General features: G+C 41.2%; 1 protein-coding gene across 1 annotated transcript; it reads left to right on the plus strand.

The window, feature by feature from the left end:
* The first annotated feature begins 222 nt into the window (after window positions 1–222).
* nanos1 (nanos homolog 1) lies at window positions 223–2,752 on the plus strand. The gene has a single exon (XM_048262173.1). It carries the CDS (start codon window positions 350–352, stop codon window positions 1,028–1,030), a length of 681 nt encoding a protein of 226 aa, XP_048118130.1. The 5' UTR covers window positions 223–349; the 3' UTR covers window positions 1,031–2,752.
* The last annotated feature ends 8,903 nt before the right edge of the window (window positions 2,753–11,655 follow it).

Consider the following 11,655-nt stretch of genomic DNA (forward strand, 5'->3'; position numbering starts at 1 on the left):
TTTGCAACTGTGTTGACGACATGGATATACCTTATCTCCTGAAGTTTCTAGATCTTAGCTACCGTCACTTGTCCTGTCTTCCAAAAACTGCCCCGCGTTTTTTTTTATAACAGGGTCTATCTGTGCTCGAGGAAACACGGTTTCAACCTGATCATAAACTTGGTTTGAAAAGAGCCCCGCCCTCCTCTCAGCTTCTCCGGGAGCCTTATAACCAGCAGCCTGTTGTGCTGCTGACGCATTGAGCTTCCCAAGAAAGGCACTGGACTTGACTACAGTTGACTTGACTACATACTGGCGGAGAACTCTGTAAGAAAAAGCTGACGGAATACTTTAAAAGTAAAAGATAGAGATGGATTTCTTAAATCATAATTATTTGAACGCGCGCACGCCCTATGACTATACCTTTAATTTTTGGAATGACTATCTCGGCCTGTCGACACTGGTCACGAAGAATAACAAGCACAGTGTGCCCCAAAGTCCTAACTCCATCACGGAGTCCTTGAAAGCAACTCTGGGCTTGGATGACTCTCCAGCGTGTGCGTGCGTAATCTCGGGCAGCGGTGAAGGCGGACACCTGGACTGCTGCTGCCCCTCCGGGAGTCCCCCGCCTACCTCCATCCTCGACTTGAAAGAGCGCTTCTCCATATTGAGCCCCTTCCAAAACCAAGGTGCGGGCGTCCCTCAACAAGACCGGGACCTCGGCTTTGGAGGAAGCTTCACGGGATTTGATCTGTTTGGCATGGAGCGGAAGATGCGGAAGCCAACGGCACGGAATAAGCAGGAGCCCAAGATCTGCGTCTTCTGTCGGAATAACGGAGCCCCGGAGGAAGTGTACGGCTCTCACGTACTGAAAACACCAGACGGGAGGGTTGTGTGTCCCATTCTCCGGGCTTACACATGTCCATTATGCAGTGCCAACGGAGATAATGCGCACACAATTAAGTACTGTCCACTCTCCAAAGATCAACCAGCCCAGCGACCATTAAAGGGAGGGAGGGCAGTAGGTGGTAAGCGAATGAAAATATTCTAAAAGACAGAGCTTCATACATCGAGTAACTAAATTTGATTGCACTGAACATTTCTTTCAGATGACTGTGTCGATTGCGGCTTTCCCAGTCCTAACTGCTATGCTACAGGATTTAATAAACAAATTAAATATCTTTTTTTTTTCAAAATCTCGTATATTTTTATAGATACTTTATTTCCATAGTTTATTGTATTCGTTATTCATGAAAAGTATATATTTTTTCCTTCACTCGTTAGTGTTTAGATGTTTATTCATCAAAATTCACAGTACACAATCACTTTGTGTGAATAAACAATGTTATTTTCTTATGTGGGGAAGTATACATGTTGTCATGAACATTGGAGGTGTTTTGTTTATGTTAACCCCCAGTATTTTCCATGTAAGCTAAGCTTACTCCTATTATCTTTTTAAACCAAAGTTAAGTTTGCCATTAATCAAGATTAAGAATGTTCCATCTCTGTACCATTTGATACTGGAGTTTTCTGTAAACTTAAGTGTTCTTGGTATGACATTCATAGCCCATTCCTCCTCTCCTGCAGTCCACCACACAATTTACTTCCCTCTGGGACTGACATTTAATATGTGTAAGAGAAAAAAAGACTCACAAAGGAGTCTCTGTTATGCATTCATGTTTTCAGAGTAACTTCATAATCAATAGTTGCCCTGCCAAATTACTCTCAACTTTGCTGACAGGAATTGTTGTTTTCTTTGCCCAGGCTTATTTTGAAATAAGTTAATTAGGCCAATATGAGGTACCTTTGATGTTTACATCCCTGACCAAGGGTTACACACTGGATTTAATGTCTTATGGGTATCTCTCTAGGACTGCACACTTCCCTTTCAACTGTTTCATGAATTCCACTTTGGGTATTTTTCCAAAACCTTTACTGGGTGAAGTTAGAAGCACTCTACAAGAGTCAATATTGCAGTTTTACCAAGTCAGTGGTGGAAATATAGCACGAATGAATGTTATTAATAAAAAGAGCTTTTGTAAAACAACATACTTGCCCCTTTTGCATAATGTATCATACAAAGTATCCAAAAATAGATGCAAAATATTGTGAATGTACAATTGACTCTTGCAGGACTGCACATGTCGAACAGTTGTGTTTACCAAAGGAATACAATTTTAATGAAGTAAGGAACATAGATTTGCTGTATTGTAAATAAAAAGTTTAGTGATGTTAATTCAGTATTTTAACATTATAAGTGACTTCAGAGGGTACTACCTCAACAGGATTTTGTACTTACATGTAAAATGTCAACAGCAGTTTATTAATATAGTGCTGCCATTTATAATAAGGGTTTTTAATAGTATTTTTGATCTTTGTATAACATAATTGTATTTTCTTTTATTGCATCCAACACATGGAAGAGACTTTCCAATAAGCTCCAAGCATTGTTCGCCAAAAGGTGATTGTTGTAAATAATGATATCCATACATTTTTTAAGTTGCTGTTCAATGTTACATTCTTGAGGCGTGAAAGAGAGAGAGAGAGAGAGAGAGCAAGAGAGAGAGAGAGAGAGAAAGAGAATGGAATATGTTGAAGACATTAGACAATTTGCCACTTTTAACTGAGGTTTGTAATTAAATTAAAAGAGAGAAAAAAACACTGTTGAATTTTGTTATTTATATTTTGTCACAATTCCCTGTATGCTGCTGTGCAGAGAAATTCCGAAGATATAAATTCACTAGAGAAATAAACAGCTTGTCTACTATTTTAACTTCACGCCTTGATGTTGTTCTATCCACTGCCTCACTGACACATAGCTCACAGTAATTTCAGTGTGATATGAAGGACGCTCTCGTCTCTGACACTCTAAGCCCCAGGCCCCAGCCCTTACTCCACACACACACACACACACACACACATACAGTAAGGCTCTGCTTCCCTCTCCATATGTTCCCCAGCCGGAGCAGGGTGGGTAGGGGGAAAACAGATACAGCAACAAAGCCCCATGGTCCTCTGGGCACTTGTTTTCCGAAAGCCACCCACTCATGAATGTCTGGGCCTCCATGTCTCATCCAGCCCTCTCCGCACCAAGGCCTGCCGAATAACTGGAGTTCCTGGCCCCACACCTCCCAGCTGTGTAATATCAGACTGTGTGTGTGTGTGTACATTCATCTGTGTGTTGGAGGGGTGTGGGTTGGGGGACTAAGGAAGGCCCTAATAGCTGCATATTTAAGCGTTAAGACCAGATCTGGGCCAGATCAGGCACATCCCAGTCCAGGTCCATGACTAGGCCTGGCAGGACCCACTGTCAGCATTTATCTAGGGATAGACACTGGCAGACAACTGAGGCACCATCCTCCCTAGGCAGTAGGCACACACACACACAAACACCTTGAGCTCCCACCACAACCCCACCCCTATCTCCAGCTGGGTCTCCACATTAAAAATGGATGAATACAAAGTGCAACAGGGATTTATATTACAGGGGCCAGTAGCAGGGAGGCCTGTTGGGTATCATTTCAGACAGAGATGTCTGGCTAGTAGGTTTTATCCCCCAGCCACCATTACCCCATTAGCCGTGCAACAAAGAGGATTTTTATAATCAAGTTAGTTCCAGCCATTTATGCCACAAATCTAACATGATTTTTTTTTATTATTATTTTAGGAGGACAATGGTCGTCTTATCTCTATTAAACAACCCTCCGCATTGATAAGCATGGTGTTGCCCTTTTGAGTGTACATTAGGATGCAGAATTGGCTCTATCCGTGTTTCAGTTCATTATGGCCATGCTTGCTTTCCTGTACATGTTATCTGGGAAAAGAGGGCCTCTGAAGGTAATTCCAGGCTTCTCCAAATGCCAGTGACACACTGATAAAAATAGCTTCACAACATCACCAGATGCAGTCTCAGACCAAAGTACAAACCTCCTGTCCCCCTTCTTGGACTTTAACAGCCTGTGTGTTAGCAAAGACTATTGTGTCACTGACTTATCAAGGACACAACACATTGATGGTGCATTCATGTGTATGCCAGTAAATGCACTTAAGTAAAAATCAATGGTATTGCAGGACGGTTGGCTGAGCAACAACAGCTTTAACCACAAGTAGCAGAACTTCAGTGAAACAAAACAAAACAAGTGGAGGATTGGGGGAATGGACTGACAAAAATGACTCCACTCTTTTGTGGTAACGTTTTTGATTGAAACAAAAGGAACGGCTCCGTGAAATTGGAGCCTGCAGAACCCCAGCTCAATAAGGGAAGGCATGTGTGCTTTCTGAATGATCATCTCCAAGCTAGCATTCACACAAGTCTCTATATAGAGGCCTGCATGAATATATTCAAAAGAGATATTTGAGCCTTGGCTGGGGCCCATAATGTTCTATTGGATTGAACAGGGCAATGCAGTTTTCATGCCTACTCTGTGAAGTGGAAACATATGTATCTTCATATGATAGGCTCCTTTTGAGGAGGCTTTGAAAGGCCCTGAGTGGTTTCACTCTATGCACCCCATTCATAAATGCGTATGTTTTGAACTTTCGGCACATGAAATTGCTGGCAAATTCGCTCTGCCCACATGGAACCTCTTCAGAATTCAATGGCAGTGCAGGTCATTTTAAAACAAGAAAAATACACTGACCAAGAGCTGAACGGTGTTTTCCAGGTTCTTCAAATGTAATGCATTCTTCAAATACATTATTTTTTAAATGTTAACTGAAAATAAGTGGTTTGTTTAGTAGCAGAGTTTTCTCTTTTCTTTTGTGGTGCCAGTAGCAATGCCACAGCACTAATGGCAGTGTCCCCTGAGCTTTTCAAACAAACTACTAAATTGACTGCACAAAAATAAAGCAAAAACTAACAGTGGGGAGAGATGAAAACATTCAGCTTGACTTACTCAGGCCTGCAGCAGTGTGTTTACCAGAGAGACCTCCTGAGTCTGTGCGCTGCCCTACCATTGATAATACTGCAATAATATTGGTGCAGGATAATTGATCATAGAGAAAGAAACACACACACACACAGACAAAGCAATCTGATCTGCTCTCGTTCCAGCTTGCACCACCTTTTCCTGCTCTGTTTTCTTCCCCTTTTTCCCTCTCTTCTGCCCCCCTCGTCCCAAGGATGCTGCTCTTGCTGTCAGGGGAACTGCTTTGGAGGATAAAATTGGACAGCAGTGGAGCATGAGAGCCATTTCAGAGCGCAGATGAAGTGGATATCCTTGTGTGTGTCTGTCTGACATATCACCTTTCCTTCTCTGTCTGGGGAGGGGAAGAGGACATGATTGCAGATACAACACCACCATGTCTTCAAAACTAGGCACAGGCTCTATCTGTGCAGTCACAAACAGAGAGAGGATTGTTTAACATTATGGACAACAGTGTATTGCATTTTCTAGAGACCGAATTGCGTCCTTTATCCCAGCATTGCAACAGGAAATATTATTGTTGTTGAACACCACTTACATATTACAGCCAAAATACCCATAAATCAAGCCATTTTGGTTAACTGTTGTGCTTACAATCAAGTTGCCTAATTTACGGTACACATCATGTAATAGCTGTGCAATCGTTATAGAATAATTAATAACCTGCGAGGTGGAAGACCCCAAACACCAAGCTGGCTTTGAGTGTAATTGTCCTTGTAAGCGTGCACACTGCACAGGTGTGTGAGTGCTATAAATGATTCATGCAAGGTCCCCAATGTCCCCTGGTGAGGGTGGGCTTTCTGGCTGTGTGTGTGTGTGTGCTCTAGACACTAGACTGAAGGGCAGGGGGCCAGGCAGGTATGCCAGGTGAAAGCAAATTCTTGCCACGCAATTACACCTTGCAGAGTGACTCCAGCCACTGTGCACCAGAAAATACAATGCTGTTCTCTAGAGAGAATATTTCTCTCCAAGTACTTCTAAATTTGGTCACATATAGACCTCAGTTACACAGTCAAATACAAATATCCTCAAGCAATATAAGAAGTTATACTAGAGTCTTATCAGAATAGAAAACACAGTATGAGCTCTAATACGCATATAAAATGAAAGAACATTTTGATCAGAACAGAAAGAAAACACATCCAAAAGGGTCAGGACAGTGTGCAGTTTTCTACTGTATAGCAGCACTGCTGAGAAACAGAGCCGACTGTTTTGGAGGAGAGGAATGCAGTTAATGCAGTTAGCATAGTTGCGTAACTCCACCACAAGATGACAGCTGTCTGCCCTGGCTGGTGTCAAGTATGCTTAATGTGAAAACTCCTCCCCTCATCTTCCAAATTATGGATTTCACTGAAGCGAATCATCGTGTTTTCCATTGGTATCTCAGGGGTTTGATTAGACTGCAATCGGAAATTCTCATCTGATAATTTTTATATTTCTCTCTGGTTCTCTCTCCACAGACCCCCCACAGCTGCCTCTTTGGGAAATCTGCTATTCCACACAAATAAAGTGATGGCATCCTCTTTGTGTGTCCGCCGTATTCACAGGGCCTCAGAAAAGCGGCTGTCACAGCAGTTCACTTTGGAGATGTCACATTGATTTTTAACATCACTTACTGTCTGTGCCACAAGCAATTGCTGCCTGTGCTCAGTCAGAAGTGCAATCTGTCCATTTTCACAAAAAAACAGTCCAGCCACATTTCTAAGACTAAAACTTACATAACATGATGGAAGAAAAACATGTGCATGGCCATTAGATGAGAAATCCATTAAATATTTAAACATAATAAGACTTTTTTTTATTATCATGGGCAAATCATTTCAAATGCCTTTGAACAGACCAGAATGAATAATGTTTTTGAAAGTCAATATCCACATTCACACTCTTACGCTGCTGTACCACAGCTGTCCATCAGAGGGCCTCACATTAAAGAAGTTGCTACAACTCTGACTTACCCTTGCATTTACAATCCGTTGAATTTGCAGTTCTAAGCCGCTTCTTTCGAGACAGAATTGTCAGTATCAGTCCTATGTGTATTAATGTTTGGTGTAGTGCTTGGGCATGTTTTAAACTCTGCAACTCCAATAGGGGTAACAGGGAGAAAGTTCAGTCATAGGAGCCCAAGTTCACACTTCAAAAGTCAAAGTGAAAGGACTCCCCCTGGCAGGTGTGTGAGATGAGAGTGTGGAACTGGCATACATGCACATATCCGTGACTCGAACTCCTCATGTGGGTTTGCGTTTGATAGCAGTCTGGAACCTACTTGTGTCTGATCACAGCACTTGTTTGTTCATGCACATCCCAGCTTTGATGTTGACTACAAAGTGGGCCGTATCTATTTAGTCAGATGACATGACTGAGTTCTCCGAGATGCCAACCTCTAAGAGAGATGTCCCCAAGAGATCGCAGAACATCTGCTTTTCTGGCAACGTGAAGAAAAACACAAATTATACTCTTATCAGTCACACACTGCAAACACAGCCATGATAATATCATAGTTAAAAAAAAAAATGCCACCATAACACTGAACCGTCTGAATCATCAGTGATTTATTTACCCAGGCTGTACTGATTTGGCTGGCTGAGGGTTCGAGTTTTTAAGTCAATGGGAAAATTCCTGTGTTTTCTGAGCTGCCATGTGGTTGTGGTTTGGGCGCAAGGCGTAGCTCTGCGTTCATGACGCAGACCAAAAGGAAATTGCAAAGGCTTCCTGCATAACTATGCCTCTGAACGGCCTGCAGGTAGACCAGAGGCAAGACCACTTACAAAGTGTCACCTCACTTTTCATGCCATAATGGTGCAATGTGTTACCGTTCAAGACCACAATGGAAAATAGAGCTAAACTATCTTTAGCAAAATTACATTTAAATATTTTCATGGAGTTTCACATCTTGCAGGGACTAAAATGTTATTCTTTGTTTTCCCTGATGGAAAGCTGAGGGATTCACTGGGCATTCCTCCCTGCACAGGGAAATTTTATTTTTCTTTATTTATTCTTTTCTCTGTGGGGAGTTTGAGGGTTTGATTTAAGCCAAACGTTTTGAATCACCAACACAATGCTATGGATGACTACTGGTGCCTCAGGAAGTTATTTAAACAAACAACAGAGAGAAGGAAATATCATGTCTCATGTTACAGTGTTCAAACAGCACTGTTTGTATTTTAAGATGTTTCCAGTTTTGCCCATAATGGTTTTCACTGTTCCAGGCTGTTCCAATCCCCAAAAGTACTCTCCTGCCACCTAGTGTTGAGAAAGATATTGTCATTTATGACATAAATTGTCATATTAGGTCACTGTTAATTTGTAGTAATGGTGGGGAAAGTACATGGAAAATGTCCATTGCAAATGTAAATGTCAGTAAAATTACATGTTCAAGGATTAATTGTTTTTTTCCTTCACTAAAATCAAGGTCACCCCAAATACCAATATGTTGATATTTATTCATTTATCTATTCTGCCCTACAAAGCCAAAGAGCAGTATCTGCAAAAATGCCAAACTGAGAAAAACAGCTTTTTGTGTTTTTCTTACACCAAGTATAAGCATCAAATTATATTCAACAACAAGGGGTATACTTAGATAGATCAAAGTGAGGTGAACATTAAACATTTTGTTTTTTGACATTTAGGCAAAATTTGGTAGTTTTATAAGCTATACTGCGCTTTGCCTTTGCATTACTGCGTATACTTACATGGCCATACAATAACATGTTGCAGTAAGTGTAGCAAGTGATCATAATCACTCGGTTTTTATATTAATTGAGGAGGTACTTACTACATTTTTAGTGAAGATATGCTGCTTGATGCCTTAACAATGGCAACTCTGTCATTTATAAACATTTATGTAAAAATGGAACAAAATCAATCGGGTATTCTTGTAGACTTTCATGTCAAGCAATATTGCAATGCTGCACACCAAAACCTAACCTTTGACACCTTTGCACACTGCTGCTTATATTTGTCAACGTATATGTTAATTACTTTTTGTAAAATCTGACTGACTATTTTGAATATGATACTTTCACTGGCATTTAATATTGTGAGACTGTATCATGACAGACACCTAATGTGTGTGTGATTGTGAATGGTAGTGTGCCTTTTTAGAAGAAAGTCCAGGGCCTTTTTTTAGCCCCAGTCTGTCCCTGCACACACACACACACACACCCTATTAGAGTAAGGGCAAGTGAAACAAAGGCAGAATGCAGTAATGGCAATTGAAATCAAGGTACTAAGGGCAGATACTGCACTCTGACCTTGGTTTCCCTCTACTTTTCTATACAAACTGCAAACTAAAAATGTAAATTTAGCTAAGAAATGTATTAGGTAGCCATATGGAATTTTAACAGATTGAAGAGCAGATCATGTACTTCTTATTTGTGCAACATTTTTTTTTTTTTTTTGAAAAGTGCAGATACTGCTCTTAGCCTTTGCAGGGCAGAATTGTTCCGTATGAAAGGTAATAAAAGTTATTGAGTTAAAGCTGCAGTTGGCAAGTCTGACAGATTGAGGGGACTTAGCCAAAATGTTGAATGTTTACAACTCTCATGCCCCTCCCCCACTACCACCGAGCACCCTCTTATCGAGTTTGTGCTCGTCAGTGAGCACCAGACTGTGATTGACAGTCAGATCTCACACAGCCCTGCTCTGATTGGACCAGAAGAACCAGGAGCTGTGGATTTTTGCAAAACAAATAACAGGCTCTAGGTGGAGGTATGCTGTTTATAGATTTTAGCTCAGCATTTAATACAATCAAACCTGTATTACTACTCACTAAGTTGGAAGATCTTGGACTGAATTTATCTCTGTGTAAATGGATTTTTAACTTCCTGACTGGCAGACCCCAGGCCGTGCGGGTGGGTGGTCACATCTCTTCATCCCTTACTCTCAATACAGGAGCGCCACAGGGATGTGTTTTAAGTCCATTGTTGTATTTCCTCTACACTTATGATTGTACAGCAGTACATGATTCCAACATCATTGTAAAGTTTGCTGATGACACAGCAGTAGTTGGCCTCATTTCAAAGAACAATGAGCAGGCTTACTTGAGTGAAGTAGACAGGTTATCTAACTGGTGCCAGGAAAACAACCTCCTCCTGAATGTTACGAAGACCAAGGAGATGTTTATAGATTTCAGGCGTGATCAGCATAAGATTTATCAACCACTTAGGATCAATGACTCTCAAGTGGAAAGGGTAGAGAATTTTAAATATCTTGGAGTCCATTTTACTGAAGACCTGACTTGGACCAAGCACATTAATTCACTGGTGAAAAAGGGTCATCAGCGTCTTTTCCACCTCAGACGCCTCAAGTACTTCAAGCTACCTCAACAACTACTGAAGAACTTTTACAGAACCACCATTGAAAGTGTTATCACTGGGAGTATAACAGCTTGATATGGTAATAGCACTGAGCTAGACCGTAAAGCTCTGAAGAGAGTAGTGAGATCAGCTGAACGTACCACCAAAAGTGCCCTACCCAACCTACAGGAAATTTACATAAGGAGATGTCAGTCGAGAACAAGAAAAATTATCAGGGGTCCCAGTCACCCCAACAACTGCCTCTTCTCTATCCTACGGTCTGGGAAACGTTACCGCTGCCTGAAGTCCAACACGGAGAGAATGCGGAAAAGTTTTTACCCCCAGGCTATCAGGATTCTAAATGAGGATTGTAGCAGGAGCACCAGCATAGCCTAAACACTTTGCACTTTATTTCTTTATTCTTCTCCCTTTTTTATATATATATATACTTTGCACAGTCTTGGAGTCAGTGGAACAAGCATTTCACTGCATTTATAGGCTACCTGTATAATGTATGTGACAAATAAACATTTGATTGATTGATTGATTGAGGTAGAAGTGCAGTTTTTTTTCTAAAACCGGCTGATTTATGTTGTTCTGTTGGAGCATAGTGTCGGTTTCAGTGAATATGATAAAACATCTTGCCAACTGCAGCTTTGAAGTAGAAAATGTAGTGCATGTTTGTAACGAAACACATCATGAGTTGGGAGTATGATGAGTGTCACTGCAATTCATCTCACTAATTGCAAACGCTGCCATTAATGCAATGAAAGATTGCAAATGCAAACATGGACAAAACCAGACTGTACCCGTGGTTACTCACAGATGACTTGATGTGACAAAGATCTCTACATCAAAACACATGTAGATAGATTTCAGTTTTCAGAGGTCAGCACACATCAGTAGTCAGTATGTCAGCCATGCTGCTTATTGTTGAGAAATAGATTTAAGCAGTCTAACATTTGTCAAGGTCAGTTGCCAAACATAAGAAAACAAAGGCTATTTGTTGGCATTGAATCGAATTCCTAGGATACTCCCCATGCTTTCAGTCACTATGGTAGCCGCTACTACAGCATAGTACTCAGAGTAGCTTATTGCTGTTAGCCTGGAAAATCAAGACCCTGATAATCTAGAAAGATTAAGGGTCTGGCAAAGAACAATGTAATGGTCCAACTCGAGGGGCAGCAACAAGCATGCATTTAAAAATCTCACTGCACGCAATTGGATAACACTACACCATGTTTACTCTGAATTATTTCGGACTTCGACGCAATCGGATAACACTACGACCAATATGTACTGTCCTCCAACGTTGCAGGGCTGTCTTCACCTGTTTAGCTGGTTTCCCGAAATGTTGGGGTAAAAGTAACGTGCATCATTGCTCTTTGCCAGAGTGTCTCGCAGAGACAATTCCATTGTGCTCTCGCGAGAACTCTGGATTTCCAGGGTATAGTACT

The sequence above is a fragment of the Alosa alosa genome, chromosome 14, assembly GCF_017589495.1.
Source record: "Alosa alosa isolate M-15738 ecotype Scorff River chromosome 14, AALO_Geno_1.1, whole genome shotgun sequence".
Classification (NCBI taxonomy): Eukaryota; Metazoa; Chordata; class Actinopteri; order Clupeiformes; family Clupeidae; genus Alosa; species Alosa alosa.

What these genes read in the sequence shown, in the direction of transcription:
- nanos1 (XM_048262173.1), top strand. Translation starts at nt 350, where the DNA reads ATGGATTTCTTAAATCATAATTATTTGAACGCGCGCACGCCCTATGAC.